The sequence below is a fragment of the Notothenia rossii genome (assembly GCF_949606895.1).
Source record: "Notothenia rossii genome assembly, chromosome: 1".
Classification (NCBI taxonomy): Eukaryota; Metazoa; Chordata; class Actinopteri; order Perciformes; family Nototheniidae; genus Notothenia; species Notothenia rossii.
Window position 1 is genome coordinate 89,742,988 of NC_136912.1, and position 22,236 is coordinate 89,765,223.

A 22,236-nucleotide genomic window follows, 5' to 3' on the forward strand; every position below is an offset into this window, starting at 1 on the left:
TATTTGGTCTTTTGGGGGGTTATTTCTTCCATCGCCTCATGTCACTTAAAGCCACAGGTGGTTTTGCATCTAAAGAGGTCCTAAAGTAACTTTGACCTTAGCATGGCCATCCCCGAGTGTTTAAAGAAACACCCGGCAGAGAGTGACCTCAACTGCTGGCGAGTAACATCCCATAATGAACCAGACGAGTTGCATCAAGGGGAAAAACGTCAAAATTGGTAGAGATTGGTTCATAATCCAAACACAATTTCAAATGTAATCCAGAGCTTTGGCAGTGCTGTTATAACATCATACTGACTGGGACAGAAAACAAAAGCACGCCCGACACACACACACACACACACACACACACACACACACACACACACACACACACACACACACACACACACACACACACACACACACACACACACACACACACACACACACACACACACACACACACACACACACACACACACACACACACACACACACACACACACACACACACACACACACACACACACACACACACACACACACACACACACACACACACACACACACACACACACACACACACACACACAGAAACCCAGGAAACAAAATAAAGCCACTGTCACACTCTTTTTTTGTTTTTCTCCTTAGATAGAAAGGAGCCTGTAATCCACGATCTGTGTTTATTGCCTTGTAAAGTGCTTTTGTCAAACCCAATAAGACATCCTTGATTCCTCTAGCCTTTACAGTTTATTAAAACCAGGATAAGTTCACTTCAGCATTTAATTAAAAAGTAAGATAATGACATCCAGAACGAGCAGGCATGAAGTAAACAAGGGCTTTCTTTCATGCTTCCTCAGATGTAATGGTTTCTTGTGATGGTAATCTAAAAAGGCTACCAATTATGCAAATGACTTTTTCTTAATTAAAGGATTGGTCTTATGCATTTCAGAAAAGTATGACCCAGTTTTCCAAGGTGATGTTTTAAAATGCTTCGTTTTTCTCAGCCCAAAAAAACAAACATTTATTTAATATTAAACATGAGAAAAGCAGAGAGTCTCCACATTAAGTCTGGAATTGCATGGATTTTTTTGTCATTTATCGTTTGACTTTCTGTCATCTAATCCATTAGTTGTCTATTTGTTGCATCTCTAAAGCTGAATAACTCTGGGTTTTTGAATATAAATCAAACCAGCACTTGAAGACATTGACTTTGGCTTTTAAATGTTGACCATTGTCAGTATGTGCGTCTGTGTATTGTGTTTGTTCAAACGGTGTATGAGTGATGATATGTGTATGTATTTTAACGTTTATTTTGTTTGTATATGTACAGTACATGTATGCGCAACTGCAGACGGAGTCCAGAACAAATTTCCTTACGGGGACAATAAAATATATCGTATATCAAAGTAATCCAATTTTTTTTTTGATTCAACCAAAGAAATATTAAACAAAAAGGTTTTATTTTTTAGGTTCCAGTGTTTTTATCCTTTTTAGTTTATGTTACAATTTTGACAACACCTGATTCAAGATTAACGTGTGGGAGCATCCCTATATCTGGGTGATTCATTAAAGCAACATCTTAAGTCGGTGAGGATCAGCCTCTGGAATGACTTTTATATTTAAATATTTTGAATAAGATTCAATGTATCCGAGTGTTTAGCCCGGTAGTGTTACACTTTCTGAACCACCTCCCTGCTGTATGCAATACAAAGCTGCTGGAAATGGACGGGCGGTCACTTGACCTGCAGACGCCCCCTCTCCATTGGGATCATTGTCGCTGCTGTCGCCATGCCAACCCAGAGCCAGACCTTTGTGACTTGCTTTGTGACGAGGGGTCCTGAACTTTGACCCCATGCTCCAACACTCCCATAGTAATCCTGAGGATTTAAGGCTTAACATCACCCAGAGGTGTTGAGTGGGATATGAGCTCTTAGGAACACTATCCAAATGTGTTAAAGTAACACATACTTATTCTACATTTGTACAAACTGTTAGGTAAATGTTAACTGGGACACATTTGGAGCAGCAACTTCCCAGGACGATGAAACACAAACTATAATGGGTACAACTTGTTCTCTTGGAGTGAAAGTTTTTGTTCATGATAGCAAAAGCTCAATAAACTGATTTGATGATGTCCAGAATTAATCATACCGAGGTGGAAAATTAGAAACATACCGTGAGTCTCAAATGTGGAAACATTGAAAAATGAATAAAGAGCGAGTAGATTGAGTTTGACATATTGCTTTGCCTCGAAATATAAAACATGTTCTTGATGATTACAAATTGATCAAGGAAACGGGACTGCAGAGGTGCAGTTACACCCTTGGGCGAGTGAGTTTCATCCCCTCTCCCACCCCCACCTTCAAATCAGACCTCTGGTGAAAAACAAACCTATAACTAATGATTCATAAGTTACACTGTTTATAATTCACTTTTTGCTTTGTATGGCCAGTTTGGAAGTAGAAATGTCACGACAGACACATATTGAATAGTGTGGAGTTGTGAAAACGTACACTAAAAACATTCTTAATTGTACTTTATGCTGAAGCTAATGCCTTCTCTCAGATCTGTGTATTTTGTGAAGTAGAAACTCACCCTGCGGAAAGACACCACGTAGAAAGTGTCGCCGCGACGGTTCAGCTCGTCGAAGAAGTCGCTGTATGTGTGGTGAGGAGCGTAGTAAACCTGCAGCTCGTTGCCAGGGTTCCTGTTGATTAGAAATAACAGAAAAATATGAGAAACACCTCAAAGAAATAGAAATATATTACAAATTGGGGAGAAAAGATTGACGTGTACTCATCTGAATAAAGTGCTGATAATCAATGTTATGTGCCAGAGAAGTGTTTCAGATATCAGATATGTCTGTTTGTTTATCCCCAATACAGACACACTGCCTACAAGATCATTCAGGATGGAATAAGAATTATCCACATATTAACAAGTCAGTGCTCTCTAGGTTCCTGAAATGTGTGATTCATTTGCCAAAAAATTGATAAAACACACAATAAAACGTTAAAGGCTGATAGCATTACTAATGTTATTGTTTTTTAGTCTAATTTTCTTCAGATATTGTGAAACTAAACGTTAATTATGTTTTAAGCTGTACAGCAGTCGGTGTCGCCTGTTTCACAAACGTACTGGAGTTTAAAGAATTTGTGGCCTAAATATAAAAAATCTAACTGCTTAATTGCTCGAAATCTAGATATTTCCATTTCCATCCTGACCAACTGGCGCCCCTGCCTGAACTAGTTGTTGCTCTTTTGTTTTGTAGATTTGATTTACCGATTGTAAAAACTGAAGAAAGCCAAAAAGGGAGGAAATTCAGCCAGAAATGTTTTTCCCATAAGCAGTTCCCCTCAAAGAGCCACTTTGCTCAAATAAAATGTTAAAACAATGAAACACACAGTTTGTTGTGTCTACAGTTGCTTTACATAATCTTTTTTGGTGTACCCTGTTGACAATAAACACTACAGTCAGCATTTTTTAAACAAGCCTTAACTCACTGTTTTAGTTTACAACACATTGTTGGTTCACCACACAAACAGCAGTGACTGTATTTATCCTGATGGATCTACAGCGTGTTCTGCCTTCTAGATGTCTATACATGCCTAATGCAGCTTTAACATCTAATGGAAATGATTTTAAAAAGACATTTAAACCTGAAAATGTGTTTACTTGTGTGGATCTGACACTTTGAAACAGGCCTGTACTCACTTTTCCTCGGGAGTATCTGTGTATCGGACGGTCAAAGTCTGGGCATCCGCCTTATTCTCTGTTTTCTGATGGAAAAAAGAGAAAGAATGAGCTTTAAAGTCTTTATTTGCATCAAGGCTGTCAAACACTTAAACACATACTCATTACGATCAACAATTATTTCACATTATCTAGAAATCAGCACACACATTCCAGTCCTGAGTCCAGTTTCCTCCTAATGAATCCCATCTAGTGTAAGCTTAAACTTGCATGTAGAACAATTCAATCAAACAGAAACACAAAATATATCAAATAAAGTTATACGAATTGAAATAGACATATGTGTGTGGAGCTTGAACAGCTCAAAACAGGTGAGAAATAAACACACCTTCCTATGTATTGTATGTACTATCCATAACATTAAAGGTGGGGTATGTCATTTTGGAGAAACCACCTCGAGTGCGCTAGAATTTGAAAATACACAGCCGGAAAAAATCTGCCACTTCCTTCAGACTTCCTTACAGAGCCCCTCCTCCAACACACACGAACGCGCACATGACCAATGAGGGCACGAGATAAGTTTGTGCCCAGATGGAAGGCTGACAGGCAGGTAGGCCATCCAGTTATTTTAGCCGGGCCGGCTCAGATGATTGGTCGTGCTTTTTACAGCGCTACGGCTTCCACAGAGGACATTTTTTTATGGATGTTTTGTCAAAGCACTTCAGATATTCATTGCTATCGGGATGTTAAGAGCATTCCATGGAATATAACAAAAAGTGTATCTCGAGCCGGTTTCTCAAACTTACCTACCCTACCTTTAATCTGGCCGCTACTTAGAAATTATTTATCTAATATATCATATTCAAATAATTTGTATATAGACTCTTATTACACTATTTTTTTACTATTTTGCTTTTTGTATTTACTAGCAATTTTTTTTTTTTTTTAATTCAGTTTTATTGTGTGTGTGTGTTGCACTGTTGGAAGAGCCTGTGACCTAAGATTTTCATCGTCATAACTACACTGTAGCTATGTTCGTATGACCAATAAAAGCCTTGAACCTTGATTTAAAGTCAAAATGAAGAATGGCTATATACGAACTTGGCAGCTCCCAGTGGATTAGCCCCACTGTGACAAACATTGAAAAAATGATGGAAAAAAGGAGCAGGGGGCACTAATCCTACAGCGCCCCTCTAAGTGTTGTGTTTACTTTCTCATGGCTGCCGGATTAAACCCGGCCCGGTGGAGAGAAATGAGAGGCAGCAAAAGGGGAAGGTGTGAGAGGAGGTGAAACAGTGGTGAAAGAGCAGCTTTGGGTTTGACAAATACCATCCTCTACTGTATGTGGCCCTGAAATACAGCGGGAGCAGAACACTGAACATTCTGTTTATTCTAGCACGGCCCATTAGACATGTTTTCCTTGTTTTTGAAAACATGCTGCGACTTACCAGAATGGTCCTTGTGGGTTTGTGATTGCCGTTACTCATGCGCCTGGATTTGGTCTGCTGCACTTCATGACGGTGGACCCAGCCCCGCAACTCATGGGCCAGCCTGTCAATCAACAGGAATCAGATTTGTTTTTACATTTTAAATTAAATTAAAAGCATTTTTGTGTGGTCTTTAGATGTGTTTTATGGAGAGTTTGTTTTATGTAGAAAGGAGAAAAGTAGGCGGTACATTAAAGGTCCCCTATTATACTGTTTTTCATCAATATATTATAAGTCTCATATCTATATATACGAAGCATGTTTCTGAAGTGTTTGGCTCCAAACACCAAACAGATCATTGCAGCATTACCCATAATCCCCTCTGTTTCAGCCCTGTTTCAAAAGTGCTGATTCTCTGTCTGTTACTTTAGATGAAAATAAGGAGCCCCTCCCCACACCCCTCTGAGAGAGATTTGGTTAAAAAGAACACAATGGTGCTCTAGGAGGAGATTCAGGTGATAAGGTGGGGGGGGGGGGGGTTACCTTGGTTGGTGATTGGCTAATGGTTACACAAGCCCAAAAAATCGTTATGACATCATAAAGTCGCTAAACTCTGATCAGCTCATTTTCAGACAGGTTTTTATAGAAATGGATCAGGACAAAAAGTGAGAGAGTCTTTTTTTCTGAAACTTTCAGAATCTCTTTACACAGAGGGGACACATGTTGATGTATAAAAGACATGAAAAAGTGGATTTTGCATAATAGGTAACCTTTAAAACATTCATAACTTACTCTAAGCACTTGGTCCTGTTAACAAGGGGCTGGCAGGGGGGAGGGGGTCTGAGGAGGATGGGGTCCTTCACCACCATCAGGGCTTTATCCTCAGAGCTACAACACGGGAGAAAACACAGATAAAAGGGTGTTACACAGAGAGATAAGTGATAACTTTACCGGGCTCTCAAATCAATGGATGAATGTCAAACAAAAATCTGTTGAAATATTTTCCACATGTTGAGAATATGCTTTGAAACTGAGAGCCAACATGGCTGCTCGCCTTCTGATGGAGGTGAAACAGACGACCAAGAGAAAGCGAAGGAAGCAGCATGGCTTCAATGTGGGGACAATTATAAACCGTTTGAATTGTATTGGTTACTAATGAGTTCTAATGACTCAAATTCTCAATGCTTGACATGTGCAGAGATGGCAGATCTTCAATCGCTATTGGATGAAAGAAAGACGCTGAGAAGGGAGGTGCAGATTATGAAAATCATCCTGCATTGTATGGAGTATACTCGACCGGAAATGTGTTTGTGGATTGTTTGTGTTATTTTTAAAGGGGCCCTTTTCAGATTTTTGTGTTTTCCCTTTCCTGTAGTGACTCATAAAAGGTCTTTGTGCATGTCAATGGTCTGCAAAGGCTAAAATCCCAAAGTTGCCTCCAGAGGAAGTTTCTCTCCCACACACTCCCCCCTGCCTGCTGACATTCCACATGATAGGCTAAGGGACGGGACATTTTTAAGCTGTCAACTAATCACAAAAGAGCCGGCCAGCTAACCAATCAGAGCAGACTGGGCTCTGGTTCCAGATAGAGGGTGAAAAGAGGTGCTGCAGCACAGGCAGTATGAGAAAAGACAATTTTTGAACATTAAAGTATGTAGACATGTCACAGTAGAGACACAAAATACACATATGAACCTGAACATGAGCGTGAGCAAAATCGGGCCCCTTTACATTTCTTGAACTGAGGTGTAACGGGTGAAAATATTATCATGTTTGAGTCATTTATTGTGTAAGGTGTTTTTGCGGTTATGACTAACCCCATCATAAATGTCAGGAGAGATATGTGGCTGAGAACCCTAACCTAAAACATGCTACAGAGAAATGGTCACATCCATTCTGATTATAGAAAGTGACGGATGAAAACACAGCCCCACAGACTGGGTCGTCACTACTAAAGTGGGTTTACATGCATTATGGATTAACAGGCCTCTGCATGGCATAACTTTCCTCCTCAGAGTGACTTCAATTACAACTGTTCTACCTCTGTGAATGAATGATTATGCTCCTTGAGGTGATGATGTAGACCGTCCACAGTCGGTGGCCACCTGCGAGGGGATTAATACAAAAATGCCCGCCACCGACGTAATATCCCTCCCGGGCCCCCTTGATCCGAGCCAACACATCGACTACGCCTCGTGTTCCCGTCTCTAAACGTTCTGGACATGGTTCTGCGGGACAACATGTCAGCCCACTGAGGCTTGATCATAACTCTACCTGAGGGGCCGGTATTAACCTACCCGCACACACACCTTCCTGTTCAGTGGGACCCCCAGATTAGGTTTCATATCTCCCCCGTCATCCTCCTCTCGGGTGCGTTTGCTGCTGTCACCCCTTTTGTGAAGGCTAATGTGTTCCTTCCTGCCTGACTTGCCGGGAAACCTGACACTGCAGCCGAATGTTTTGCATTAACATGTAACATACCCTACAGAGAGATCTGACAGAACGCAGACTGGCAATGCCATGCAGACGCTCTGACCACCTTGCAAAACACGGCTTTCAGGACAGGGGGGTGGAGGTATAATGTACCAAACAAGAATGTTATTTATGCAATTTACAAATGGACCTGTTCGCATTTTTCAAATAGAAAGAAAAATATATAACCCTTTAGGATAATAAACTGTTACTAGTTATATAAAGCTGGATGTCAAACAAAGTCTGACCCTAATTTCCCAACTTGTTACTCAAAGCTAAAATGCTAGCCTAGTAGCCTGGAGGCATCTGAAAAGCAGACGTTTAGATAGAGTTTGCAATGTTTACTCGTGTCGTAATGAGCTGTGCTCGTTCAGACTGAGCCTCGGCACAGGTGCATCCGTGCTCACTGCCATGGCGTGTTATGAAAGGTGTGTGGGGGGGGGTGAGCTCATTACCTGTCGCCCGTCTCAGAGGGGCCAGGGCCGAGAGAATCGGGGTCCATCCCAGCCTCGGTTTCTGCCTCTGAGGAGAAAGCCAACAGGTGTCTGCCGCCTTGCTGCAGGGACACATCTCTGAGCTTTGAGCCAGGGCCACCCTGAAACAGACTGAAGAACAAGGAGACAGGTGAGGGGAGGAGGAGAGACAGGTGAGGGGAGGAGGAGAGACAGGTGAGGGGAGGAGGAGAGACAGGTGAGGGAGGAGGAGAGACAGGAGAGGCCAAATCAGGACACTAAGAAGGGGAGGAAACACTGAAAAGAAGAACAGGGCAATGGACTTAAATAACTGCTGAATTCCACGTGGCCCACATCCCGTGCACAGGAGGGTTTTTTCATTTTTAGCCACGAGCAGAATTTGAACTCTGGTCCAGACTGCATAACACAAAAGGACACAGAGGAGCACACACACACAGTGGAGCAAGCACACACACACACACACACACACACACACACACACACACACACACACACACACACACACACACACACACACACACACACACACACACACACACACACACACACACACACACACACACACACACACACACACACACACACACACACACACACACACACACACACACACACACACACACACACACACACACACACACACACACACACACACACACACACACACACACACACACACACACACACACACACACTCTGGGTGGCATTCTCATTTCAAAAGGGATCCACCCCACCGTGCTCAAAAGCGGGAATACTTTACATTCCAAACGGGAGCCCAAACCCAGAACACACAGATGTGAGCAACAGGTACAGACGCACACACACTTTAGCTAATGTGGAGTCACAAAAGCAAACTCATTCATGGGTCCTTTTTCATGTTTAGGCTCTAGAGAACAACTGAGAACATATTCCCAGCTCAGGCCACGAAAGAATATCATTAGTCAGTCCAACAAGTAGATCCTCACATCTTTCTGGAGAAAGCTATTCCCAGGAGAAGCAAATATTTGTATAACACAAACACAGAATTTATTGTTATAGTTGGAGTTGAACCTCAGTTGATTTTGTGGGGTTAAGCCATCTCTCCATCTGCTCGTGAAATAAACCCTTTTCCCCAGTGAAGTCATTTTGATTTGCCGTGCTGGTTGATATTATAGGCAGAGATAAGAAACACTGCCATGTAGAAATGTTTGATCCTTCTTTTGTAGCCTGAAATGATTTTCTTTTTTACATTTGTCAGTGGTAATGTTAACTTTCCCTCTAAACTCAGGGCGGTGTTTTGAAGCTGAATCACCCGTTAGTCACAAAGTCCGATAAACTCTGGCAGCAACAACAGAGGAATGGAAGATTCACACAAGAGCCAATTGGCTTTGTGATGAACTATTGTTGGGTTCTTTACTTTCACTCATGATTGACTGTTACAGTATGTGCATGACTGGGCTGCAGTACTTTGGGTTGCAGCACAAAAGTTACTGCTAAGATCAGGTGCCTTTTAAGGACGATCAATATGTATGAATCTTTTGCACTCATTTTTCATATTTTTTTCACAACATGAACAGGTTTTATTAATAATTGTTTTATGTAGGCGCATTTCGAGACACCCAAAGTCACCTTACAATGCATCAAAGAAATACTCTATAGGTAGACACAGCAATTGTTATACATAAATCGCTGATAGCAGTAAGACTGTTTTTTTACTTTGACAACTTTTTATTTTATGCCGACGTGTTAATAAAATGTCAGAAACACTTTAGTCACCCGGAGCAAATCGTTTTTTTGTGACAATGTGATAATTAAAATATTTCTGATTCTGATTCTAAAAAGTTTTTCTCAACTGCAATATGTGTGACGTGGATTTGGGTGAATGTGCTTAAATTGGAAATGCTCTTCTCTGTTTTCAATCAGTTTGTTGCGTAATGTCTCACATGAGGGGCGATTTCCACAATGACTCATCGTGGGGCTTCCCATTTGTTTTCCTGCACTAATGAAACTCGTGTGCATCCACAGTGTGTTGCAGTTAGAAGTAATCTTCTTGTATCTCAAACTGACGTGAGCAAACATCAGCGTTATTTCGCTTTAAACTGAATTTAAGCTTTCCCAAACTTAATCAAATAGTTGAGTTTCCACTTTAAGACACACAGAGAGAGATCTGTAGCCCCACATTATGCATCATGTGCTCACCTCATTGGTCCCACGTTAAGCATGACGAACACCAACACCGCCATGAGACACACGGCTCTCCTCTTGGGCGCCGTTACCTTCAGGACCGTGTTCTGTAGGAAATATCTTGTTTTAAAACTCACAGATCTTATTCATGGGTCATTCTTGGGAACATTTCTGAGCTGTTGTTTTTGTGCACAGTCTATCAGCAGAGCAGGGCCTCTCACCTCACTCAGTATGCCCTCCAGCTGCCTCTTCAGATTGCCATTCTCACTCTTGAGCGACTCATTCTCATACAGCGCAAATTTCAGGCGACCTTCCAGCGTGAGCAGATAGTCTTTCTTCTTTTTCCGAGACATGGACGCCGACTCGCGGTTCTTTATCATGCGCTGCTGCCTCTGGGAGATCTTTGACTGCAACAAGAAAAAGGAGAAAGAGAGAAACAGACAGACATGTTATTACTCATGTCACGTATTATGTCACATGTGGATGGTTCAACTCAACGCCTCAGCGAACACCAAAGAGGGGTGGTGATGTGAGAATGGGATGATATGCCTCTCTGAGCCACCTGTTGGGTTGTAGATCATAGTTTCCTCTCACTACTGTGACATGTTTATCTGGGCTGTCAATGGCATTTAGTTAAAGAGGCCCTACTATGCTTTTTGGGGGTTTCGCTTTCCTGTAGTGTGTTATATCGTTTTTAGTGCATGTAAATGGTCTGCAAAGGCTCAAATCCATTTTTTCTCCCACAAACTCCCCCCCCGTCCTTGAAACACCTCCATTGGACTCATTTGATTTTCTACTTTGACATATTGACATCACTATGTAACACTTGCGCTACTATTGGCTAGAGGGAAATCTCTAAGTGGTTGTCCAATCACAACAAAACCAGCCAGCGAACCAATCGGAGCAGACTAGGCTCTGGTTTCAGACGGAGGGTGAAAAGAGGTGCTGCAGCAGAAAAATAAAGAGCTTTTTGAACATTACAAAATGTAAACATGTCACACTGTTGGGGAAATATTTTCCAAGGTCCATAACTTTGACCCAGTTTATCAGTTCAAACTGTCCTGACTGAGCACACGCACCTGTAACCTTGGCTGCTGTGCTCTCAGTGTTTTGTCTCCCTGTTCCTGCCTGTTGGCGTCAGCTGATAGAGGTGTTATGATTAGGGATGTCCCGATCACCTTTTTTTGCTCCCGATCCGATTCCGATCATTTGATTTTGACAATTTGCCGATACCGATTTTTCCCGATCCGATCTTGATGCAATGCATTAAGAGAAAAAGAAGCATTCAAGTTGTCCCTTAAGGTTATTTTTTTATTTAAATGGGATATTCTATCCAACATGGATATAGGTTCTTTCTTTCACAGCAGCATTGGATCAGTTCAGTTGTGCAGCATTGGATCAAAACAAAATAAAGCTTTCAGTACTCGTTAGCTTACTGCTACAATTAGACACTGCGCCCTGCCCACTCTGTTGCCAGATTTGAGAGAAATAAGCAACCAGGTCTATGAAAACAAGCCCCAAAGAAGCAACACATACATGATGTTCTGTAATTTGAAACCAAAACTAAGGCCTCAGGATGACGTTAAGACTTGAACATGGTCATTTTTGTTTTGTAACATTGAATACAACATTTAAAAAAAAAGTATTTATAAAAAAAATTATAAAAAGAAAAAAAATCCCGATCCCCGATTTTTTTTCTCCCGATTCCGATCTTTTGAAAATCACGTGATCGGCTCCGATCCCCGATCACGTGATCGGATCGGGACATCTCTAGTTATGATTCTATCTTGTTATGCACAATGTTGATTATTCTCTCTGAACTAGCTAAATACACGGGTCTGGGGGAGAGTTCTTCAGATTCGACGTGGCAACTCTACCGTGAAGTCAGAACCTCTGGCTCGTGGACTTGTGAATTCTCCGGCCGAAGCTCCTAAATAAACCCATCAGTGTTTGACATCAAAGCTCCTGCTCTTCCCGTGTCTCCTTCATGAGTCGGTGACTCCCACTGCACTGCTACACAGAAGTTTCCCCCACACACACTAGATACATACAAATATGAACCTGAAATGAGCATTAATATGTCCTCTTTAAAATAGTTTTTCATACATTTGAACAGACCCTTTCTTTGAAAGCACCAAAACAAGTGTCTCAGAAAAGTAGGGAAAATGGATATGAGTGTAACAAGACAGGAGAAGTTTGAAAAGTGGGACACTGCCATGAGAAAGAAACCTCCAGTCAAAACACAGAACAGATACTGAGTAGGAAAAATGCAAGAGGGTAAGCAGACATAAAAGCCAGGGTCGACGTTGTTATTCTAATCTCGAACAAGCACACCTCGGATGCTCCCGTTTACCACGGTGTCAGAAAAACAAAGACATGTTCAAGATGTGTCGTAAGATAAATGACTCCTCTGCAACAAAACATCAGCCCCAAAGAACCCTTAAGTGCACACGATCGAAGCTCCTGATTTAAAATATTTACTCGGATATCCTATGAGAGGTCAGGAGGTCGCCTGCAACGCCTCTGTTCTAAACGTGAAGAAAAATGTGTTTACGGAGTGTGTCACTCTGAGAAATGGGTTCACATCTGAGACACATAAACACAGAGGTACTATGTCTGTTATAGGTCCGGGTGCAGAAAGAAAGAAGTTCCGGAATAGTCCATCTTAATTTCTGTAATCAGTGCCTTACACACTCCAGTTAATTTGTAAATAAATACATACTTTTCCTCTTTTTCTATTTAGATTTATTTTGTTTTGCCCCTTCAAATCCGGCCTGGGACCATTTGCAGAATGTAGTCCCCTCAGTATCCCCTTTTCAACAATGTCACTTAAATAAAAGGCACTGGTTGCCCAAAAAAAAAATCTAAAAAAAAAATAAGACTTTCCAAATGTCAAAGCAAAATATAAAATAAAAATAAATTTATAAATAACACTAGTTTTAAAGCTTCCCAGAGGATATACAGTAAAATAGCTCTGGATGTAAAAACATAATAATACAAAAAAATAAGATTGTATTTATTTGCTTTAAAAGATAAACAAAAATTATTAAAAAATAAAAACGTTTTTTAGAGCTTGTTTCCAGTAAGGATGACCAATGGGTTTTTTTCCCACTCCAGGTCAGTTGGGGTGAGGCCTGACATGTTACACAAATAGCACAGAACTTAGCATGACCTATCTCAAATTGACCGAACCCATGACTACAGTATTACCCAAACACCTCCATTGACCATCTAGTCCCCAGATACCCCTCTGCTGCCCCTCTCCCAACACAAACACCCTCACCGGAGAGAGCCTCTAAGATCCCGGGCCTAATAGCCCCACTGGTGATTAAGTTATTTGGATCCTTGTGTTTGTGTTCCGTCTCCTGAGAAACCTCTCTGTCTCCCAGCCCCGAACTGGGACCTGTGCCACCAGAGCGAGCCTGGGAACGCTGCAAGTGAGCAGTTACCAGGGAGAGAGGGAGGAACTTCACAGGGCCGAGGAGGAAATGTGGGGCAGGCGGCAAAAACAGGGCCGAATGTCACATCTCAATTAACCAACCTGGAATGGGCGAGAACGTAGAACAGGGGTGTGTCCAAACTACGGCCCGGGGGCCAAATGCTGCCCGCGGACCATTTTGAAATCGGCCCTCAGCAAATTCAAAAAGTATAATGTAATACGGCCCACAAATGAAACTTGTGCTTGTCTTATATTGTACTGGAGAGCTGGGATCTAGGCTGTTTTTTTTTCTTAAGGCACTTTCAACTATCAAGCATAATTTACCTACATTTGATTAATTTAACTTATAACTTAACTTATGAGGCAATAAACCTCACCTCTAGTGAGTGGCCCAGCCCTTCGTATGTTTTCCTGTATGTGCCCCTCGGTGAAAAAAGTTTGGACACCTCTGACGTAGAACCTGCTTTCAACTATAAAATAAAAAGTCTGTGGGAAAAAGTCAAATCAGCTTTTGAATAACTTCAAAGTGGGGGGAAAACCTGCTCAACAACTCTGGATGAATGCAGGTGACGAAAAAGAAAACATGGATAACAAGCCTCATCACGCCTGCTAACTGTCACAATGCTGTTGAGGATAGATAGATAGATAGATAGATAGATAGATAGATAGATAGATAGATAGATAGATAGATAGATAGATAGATAGATAGATAGATAGATAGATAGATAGATAGGATTTACTTTGTCGATCCCAATTTGGGACATTATTTGGTTCCAGCAGCATGAATCACAGTAGAAAGTAGACAAACAAAAAATATAAGCATCTCAAAATAGACAATATAACACAACTAAAAAGTCAAATATATACATGTTGACAGAGAAAGATACAAATCAGTTTACTATCAGTCAAATAAACACAATGGAGGTCCACCTAACAACATTTAAAAGTAGGATTTTATTTACATGTAATGTGTGAGGAATAGCATATTAAATTAAATATAAATGTAAAATGAACAGTGTGAAGAAAGGTCTGGTTATAAGTGATATGCCTGTTAAGGATCTACTTTCAGCATGTGAAGGGTTACTCAGGAGGAAGCCTGTGTTGAACCGTTAACCTAATCCAAAGGGGAGGGGGCTTTGTTTAACAAGTTCAGGTGAAAAGCCTTCCTGTTTTTACTGGAGTTCATAAACACCTATGAAAAGGTGGCTGGCGTCCCACAGGTGAAATGAATGTCCACCTGTGATTTTGAATTCTCTCTAAGAGCTATTGTGTTCACTTCACCTTTTAGCAGTGTCAGGGAGGAGTGAACTACAATTTGCAGTAGCTTGCTCCTAGTTCATTTACACTCATATTGGCATAGAAATGTAACTAGTCGAATGTCATGTTTGGTCATTTAAGTGTAGTTACAGAAACTAGTAAAGCTACAAACTATTTGGGGCAATTCAAAAGGAAATAACACTTTTTATTTTCTTACAAGTAAAACAATTTGGACCTTTTTAGAACAGTGTTCAAGCTGTTCATACGGTGTAAGAGCGTAACATACCGTTTTAAGTAAGATTTTACACATTAGTCCTCAAAACAGTGTAAAAAGTTACAAATATCTTAAAGTGAAATCTATATATGTTTTGGTTTAGGTTTGACATGTGAACAAGTGGCCCTTTCTGAAATAATCTATGCCAAATGTATGGTAATATATTTGATTATAATTTAAATTTCACTTAACATTGTCAATTGTCAATAATTGTTTTAAACATAGTTTGAAACACTTTTTTCTAAGTGGCTTCAGTCAACCCGAACCACTCTATATTTTCTAGAGTAACAGTTCAACTTCTTCAAGTGTGAAGTAATTGGTAGCTCGCAAAGCTATAACTTCAGCTTCCCCAGCACTGCTTTTGAGATAATTGGTTTCCATTATTCTTCATTTTCAAAATCCACATGGTACTTAACTGTGCTATAGGATTAGCATTACTCCTGTTCTGGCTGCCTTACACTGGCTCCCTATAGAACACAGGATAGAATTTAAAATTCTTCTTCTCGCCTACAAAGCCCTTAATGGGCAGGCGCCATCTTACCTTAAAGAACTCATTATACCCTACTGTCCTACTAGGGCATTGCGTTCCAAGAATGCAGGGTTGTTGGTTGTTCCTAGAGTCTCTAAAAGTACAATGGGAGCCAGAGCCTTTTCTTATCAAGCTCCACTTTTGTGGAATCAGCTTCCAGTTTGTGTTCGGGCGGCAGACACCCTATCCGTTTTTAAGAGTGCGCTTAAGACCTTCCTTTTTGATAAAGCTTATAGTTAGGGCTGATTAGATTCAGCCCCTAGTTTTGCTGATATAGGCTTAGTTTGTCGGGGGACATCTTACTTCTTCCTTCTCTCTGTCTATACCTGTGTACTCTCATGTTCCGATTAACCCAGCTTCCCCCAAATGTTCTTTCTTTTTGGTTTCTATATACGCCGGGATCCGGAGTCATGGATGATCCTGCGGTCCTGTGTCATGGATTGCGAGTCCTGGATCTTGAGTCGTGGCTGTGGTCCTGGATCATAAGTCCTGGATGGATATCCTCGTGGATTCATCTTCCTATTATACACACATGCATTTCAAAACATTTGGACTACCTATGTTGCAAATGTATTATCTTTTCAATTTACACACGGCATCTATTGCACGTCTGTCCGTCCTGGGAGAGGGATCCCTCCTCTGTTGCTCTCCCTGAGGTTTCTCCCATGTTCCCCTTTAAACTGTGGGTTTTCTCTGGAAGTGTTTCCTTGTACGATGTGAGGGTCTAAGGACAGAGGGTGTCGTATTGTCATACTGATATTCTGTGCAAACTGTGAAGACCACTGAGACAAATGTAACATTTGTGATATTGGGCTATATAAATAAACATTGATTGATTGATTGATTGATAGGGTAAGCATGCAGGTGCAGGAACAAATGCAGGTGCAGAGAAGAGGCGAAACAGCCAGCTGATTCAGTTCAGTTTGATCTTTTGGCTGTTTTTCTTGCACTGAAGTATTTAGGCTACGTTAGTGGAGAAACTGGTATTTTTTTATGTAGCTTTCCCTCTTCCATAAGAAATATTAGAAACGTGTCTTAAAACGTGTCTAAAGAACTGCCTTCGTGCCTTGCTTTGTCAACGACATTTAAAAAGTATATAATTGTGCACTTTGTATTGAGACAATAGATAGATAGATAGATAGATAGATAGATAGATAGATAGATAGATAGATAGATAGATAGATAGATAGATAGATAGATAGATAGATAGATAGATAGATAGATAGATAGATAGATAGATAGATAGATAGATAGATAGATAGATAGATAGATAGATAGATGGATAGATGGATAGATGGATAGATAGATAGATAAGTACTTTAATGATCCCAATTTGGGAAATGTTTGCGTTGCAGCAGCATAAAAAGACAAGATAAATTAAGAAACTAGAAATAAACAATCCAAAATATTTCTGAAATAGAAATAAAATAGCATTCAAAAGTAAAAAAATATACATGTGGAACTACAAATGTCCAGTAACAACATTTAGTAATATTCAGCATGTGGGGATTAGATAAGATTTACTTTGTCGATCCCAATTTGGGACATTATTTGGTTCCAGCAGCATGAGTCGCAGTAGAAAGTAGACAAACAAAAAATATAAGCATCTCAAAATATAACAGAACTAAAAAGTCAAATATATCCATGTTGACAGAGAAAGATACAAATCAGTTTACTATCAGTCACATAAACACAATGGAGGTCCACCTCACAACATTTCAAGTAGGATTTTATTTACCTGTCATGTGTGAGGAATAGCATGTTGTTTGATTACAGTAGTTTCACTGCTGCATCAAATTACACAGACGCAGGTTTTACACATTAGGAGAAAAACAACCAGATGTGGAGAAATAAAAAACATGAGCTCGAAGTCCAGGGAGCTGAAGCATTTAACCCATCATGTGGTAAATTGTTTAAATCACTGGGAGCATTTCATAAAGGGCCTAGCTGTTACGCCCCAAACATCTATGATAGATTTCCCTCTTTATGAGTTTTGAATGATGAGACAAATGTGTAATGGTTTAATCAAGCTCAACTCAGCTCTGTCAACACTAAGTGATCGATTGCACTGCTGTCTTTCGTTACTGCTTTAACCTGTAGCTACCTTCTTACTATGTGATATTAATGTTATTTCGTTTTGTATTGTCTTTTTCACTAGCATTTCTCGTATTATATGCCTCTATGTTGCGTGTTTTTAATGATTTCGTTACACTTTTTATTTTTTTAACAGGAAATGTTATGCTATGCTTGAAGTAATGTTTTTTTTGTGCCTCTACTTAATGTTCAAAAAGCTCTTTCTCATACCGCCTGTGCTGCAGCACCTCTTTTCACCCTCTGTCTGAAACCAGAGCCCAGTCTGCTCTGATTGGTTAGCTGGACGTCTCTGTTGTGATTGGTCAACCGCTTAGAGATGACCTGCCTCTTGGCCTATCACATACATTTTGCTGAAGCACTAGCCAATAGAAATGTGAGTTTGACATAGTGAGTCCAATGGAGGCTTTCGGACAGGGGTGAAGTGTGTGTGAGAGAAACTCCCTCTGGGGGGGGGGGGGGGGGGGGGGCTTTGAGACTTGAGCCTTTGCAGACCATTTACATGCACTGACCTAAAACCTACATATACACAAATAATACTTATTTTTAAGGTTGACACAACATCTGTCTAATGACTACAGAGGATATTTGCCTCGTGGGTTACTTGTCACATTTACAGAAATATCTAAATTAATTAATAAATAATAAAGTGTCCTTGTTGGAGGAAGGGTGACTCTTTGTAGGATCTAGCATCACAACACGCTTTGCTGGGGTCCCATCCTTAAATCCTCCTAACCTACAAGTGGGAGGATTTGTTTAGGCCTGCAATGCCAGGCTGGACTATTTTCCAGTCTTGAACACACACGCACACACAGAAAAACACACACACACTCATGCACAGCTAAATCCCTGGCAGTATAGGAGCTCATTACATAACAGAGACCCAATCCCTGATGGCTGTTTACAGCTGTCGCAAATGCTTCGTCCTGCACAACACCTGTCTGCAGCATGTAATCGTTAGCAGCCGTTTAACTCCCCGGCTTATAGGGTCCAACGTTAGCCCAAAACAGAGTACTGTAAACTACGTGAACAGTGACACACACAGACAGACTGTACATACAACATGCACTAACACCTGGCAGTAGCATGCCATCTTTAACAGGCATTTTACACATCCCCCGGCCCACCGCTGCGCTGCAGCCAAACCACAGTGAGGTTATAAAGTGAACACAGCTGCAGTGGATCCTAGCACACACACTTTTACACAGCGAGACACAGCTCAGGAGCTCAAGGCCACAGAAACAAAGTACCACCATGGACAGTTAAACAAAACACTTTTGTTCACAAATGAAAACCTGGATTCATATATGACCATTAGCTTGTGGTGGCTAATGTTAGATTAGAATAGAGTCCTGTATTGTCATTATACAGGTATACAAAGAGATGAGTAGAGCTACTCCTTTTTTTAAGGTGCCATCAAAAATACAAAAACCAACAAGAGACGTACAACACTCAGCAGGAGACAACATACAAACAAGCATTCATACTTCAATATTCAGATAAAGTTAAAAGTGCAGGAATATATCAGTTTAAGTACAATAAATATGTTTGAATGTGTATAAATAAATATATATATCAATTGTGTCAGTGCATGCTGGAGTTCAGTGCAATTATTGCTCTGGGGACGAAACTACCACTTTAGACAGATACTGCGGTGTTAGTAATGTTATTGAGCCACCGAATGTTTGACTAATTGCTTCTTGAGCTATGCAACTATATTTGACCGTTTAATTTTATTATCACCTCTGCAAGGGAGATTTCACTTTGGTTTGTTTGTTTGTTTGTTTGGCAGCAGATTTAGTAAAAAACATCCTGAGTTTCATAAAACTTGAGAGGAGGAAGCATTGGCCAAGGAAAACAAATTAAAATCTTGGAGCTGATCAGAATTGCAGGGCGGATACACAAATTATTTTTCATTAATGGAACCGGCCTTGGTGGGAGGCCGGTGATTTGCTTTCTGAAGCCGTTCTAGTTGGCATTATTTTTCTCACTTCGGGCTAACTGGCTGCCCTTTAGCTAAACTTACGTCATCTTGCCTTAATCATTACATAGATTATATGATTCTGCAATATCAATGTTTTTTACCACATTCACCCAACCATGTTTAAACGATTTCATCACTCTCACTTGAGAAATGATTCGAGGTCTTGGCTTTAAAAATCAAGTATTATTTTTCTTTATAATTAATGAGTGCGGTCCCTCCCCTTTAATCACCTATTGTAAACTTTACTGACTTGGTAACGCTTCACAAATGGCCGAGAGGCATATTTGCTTTGGCTTCTAAAAGTTGGGAATTCCTCGAAATTGTTCGTCAGGTCTGGCATGAGAAGTGTTTTCCAAACTAGATTATCCAAGAGATAATTTCCTCTCGGGCCATTAAGGGCTTACAACAAGAAGTCAAGTTTAACCATTTACCAAACAAGAACTTGGTCAATTTCAGCTGAGGTTCATTATTTAAAAAGCCTGATGGAAAACATTGTTAATGCCAAGATAAATTGAGCAGACATGGTAAAATATAAGAGTGAAACATTAGGTTAAGGATTGGAAATGCATCAGAGCCACAGAGTGATGACTCCTTTAAGATGATGATTGGATCTATTTTCTGTAATCGTCCCAGTGTCACCACAGCAATCACCGCACAAGATTTAGTAGAGATTCCACGAATGTGACACATATGGTATTCCTAATTAAAGGGGACACTTCATCAGCGCTTTAGAACACATATTTGGGTATCTGGAGTGCATACTAATCTAAAAAGTGGGAAATATGACAACCCAATCACTTTTTGTTGGCTGTTCAAAAAGGCCAATTAGAAATGAATGCGTCCCATCTGAGTATCCCGACCAACATCCTAAAAAATTACCGTTGAGTGTTCAAGAGACATACAGGAAAACAAAACATTTCAGGGGGAGAGAAACTTTTTTTTTTATCTACCAGTAATAGAAACCCAAAATGTAAGTATGAATCTGAAAAGGGTGTAATAAGTCCGCTGCAAACAACTTCACTTCCTGCTCCCCTCTATGCATTTCTCAACTTCCCTTCCACATTAGGTTGCAGCTAGCCAAGGAGTGGTAAATGCAGTGAAAGTGGACGTTTTTCTCACACTCTAAAAAAGCACAAGACAAACACAGAAGAAGACGGAGTGAGAACATGTTTCTCAACTCACTGAAGGTCAGACATGAGCAAGTCATCAACTGTTGTGCAGGAGACCAAAGCCTGAAACAACACAGAGGTTGCTGAGAGTCACGGCATGGCTCTGACTTTGTGACGGAGCCTGGCGATTCAGACAAGCAGAAAGCAACACAGAATCAGATAATCAGAAACACAGGCCAATAATCCAGCCTAAGGTCTTAACAGGACTCTCCCACTGAAAACAAGACAAGCACGCACAAAAGCTTTTAGGAGAGATCTCGAGTTTCTAAGAACAACAAAACTTCTTTAATTGAGTTTTTATTAGACCAAGGAGATATTAGTGCACAAGGAAAGAGATAACTGGAGATCAGGAAGCTGTGTGCATGTCCGTCCTGACATCACCCCTGATTGCAACACATGCAACAGTGTCCTTCTATGAAACCATTCAAACAGTCTGCACAACAAATACATGACGTGCATCTGTGGGTGGTTTAAGGCTTTGTGAGGCTGAGACTGTTGATACTGTACTAATCATGACAAGCAAATTCATTTAAGATGACATTTTTTATATTCAACTACCAAGCAGCGGCCTCTTTTTCAAGTGAAAATCAGTTTGCGTGTTGACAACATGGCCAAATACTTCAATGTAATGATGTATATTTTGGCCTCATGTGTATCTTCCCAGACTGACACAGCCCATGAAGTTTCATATATTTTCCTTCAGTATGGAAAAATCGTCACCATCTCAAATAATAAAAAGGACTTTATTTTTATAGTTTCACGCAGAATTTAAAAGTAATGGTCTGTGAAATTAAAAAAAAAATGGGGAAAGATGAGTGATTTGATGTCAGGCAGGTTCCAGTCCAAGTGTGAACATGGTAACCACAGAATCATAGTTACAAAGGGCAAGTGCACGCACGCCCATGGAGCAACTAAAGCGACTGCAGGCAAGTCCCCGCATGTCAAAGCAGACACATGGAGACACTTGAATGTACTATGTCGTCTTATGAAGGAGTTTGACCTTCAAAAGATCTGGTTAGCAACTAAATCTGGTGACCTACAAAATATAAAATACAATATATCAAGGATGTCAAGAATGCTGTGTTTGAGCAATCAGATCTCCATTTCAATCTATAGGGTCTGGGAACGTGAATCTACTTCATATATCTACTGATTGGCTTTCTTTGTAAACAACATCCCATTTGTGCAACCAAAGGGAAACATGGAGTACCGCCCTATGATTGTGGATGTAACCTATCAAGCTAATCTGAGTGGCCTGTAAACATCTCAAGATCTGATCA

At 40.6% G+C, this 22,236-nt stretch overlaps 1 protein-coding gene across 1 annotated transcript in view; it reads right to left on the minus strand.

Moving 5' to 3' along the window:
• Positions 1-22,236, minus strand: part of atf6 (activating transcription factor 6) — a 44,932-nt gene that overhangs the window by 13,287 nt on the left and 9,409 nt on the right. Inside the window, exons 8-14 of the mRNA XM_079669571.1 lie at positions 10,435-10,620; positions 10,229-10,320; positions 8,033-8,182; positions 5,898-5,993; positions 5,127-5,229; positions 3,700-3,764; positions 2,581-2,692 (exon numbers count right to left, since the gene is read on the minus strand). Coding sequence (XP_079525697.1) covers positions 2,581-2,692; positions 3,700-3,764; positions 5,127-5,229; positions 5,898-5,993; positions 8,033-8,182; positions 10,229-10,320; positions 10,435-10,620 — 804 coding nt within the window. The remainder of the gene's footprint in view (positions 1-2,580; positions 2,693-3,699; positions 3,765-5,126; positions 5,230-5,897; positions 5,994-8,032; positions 8,183-10,228; positions 10,321-10,434; positions 10,621-22,236) is intronic.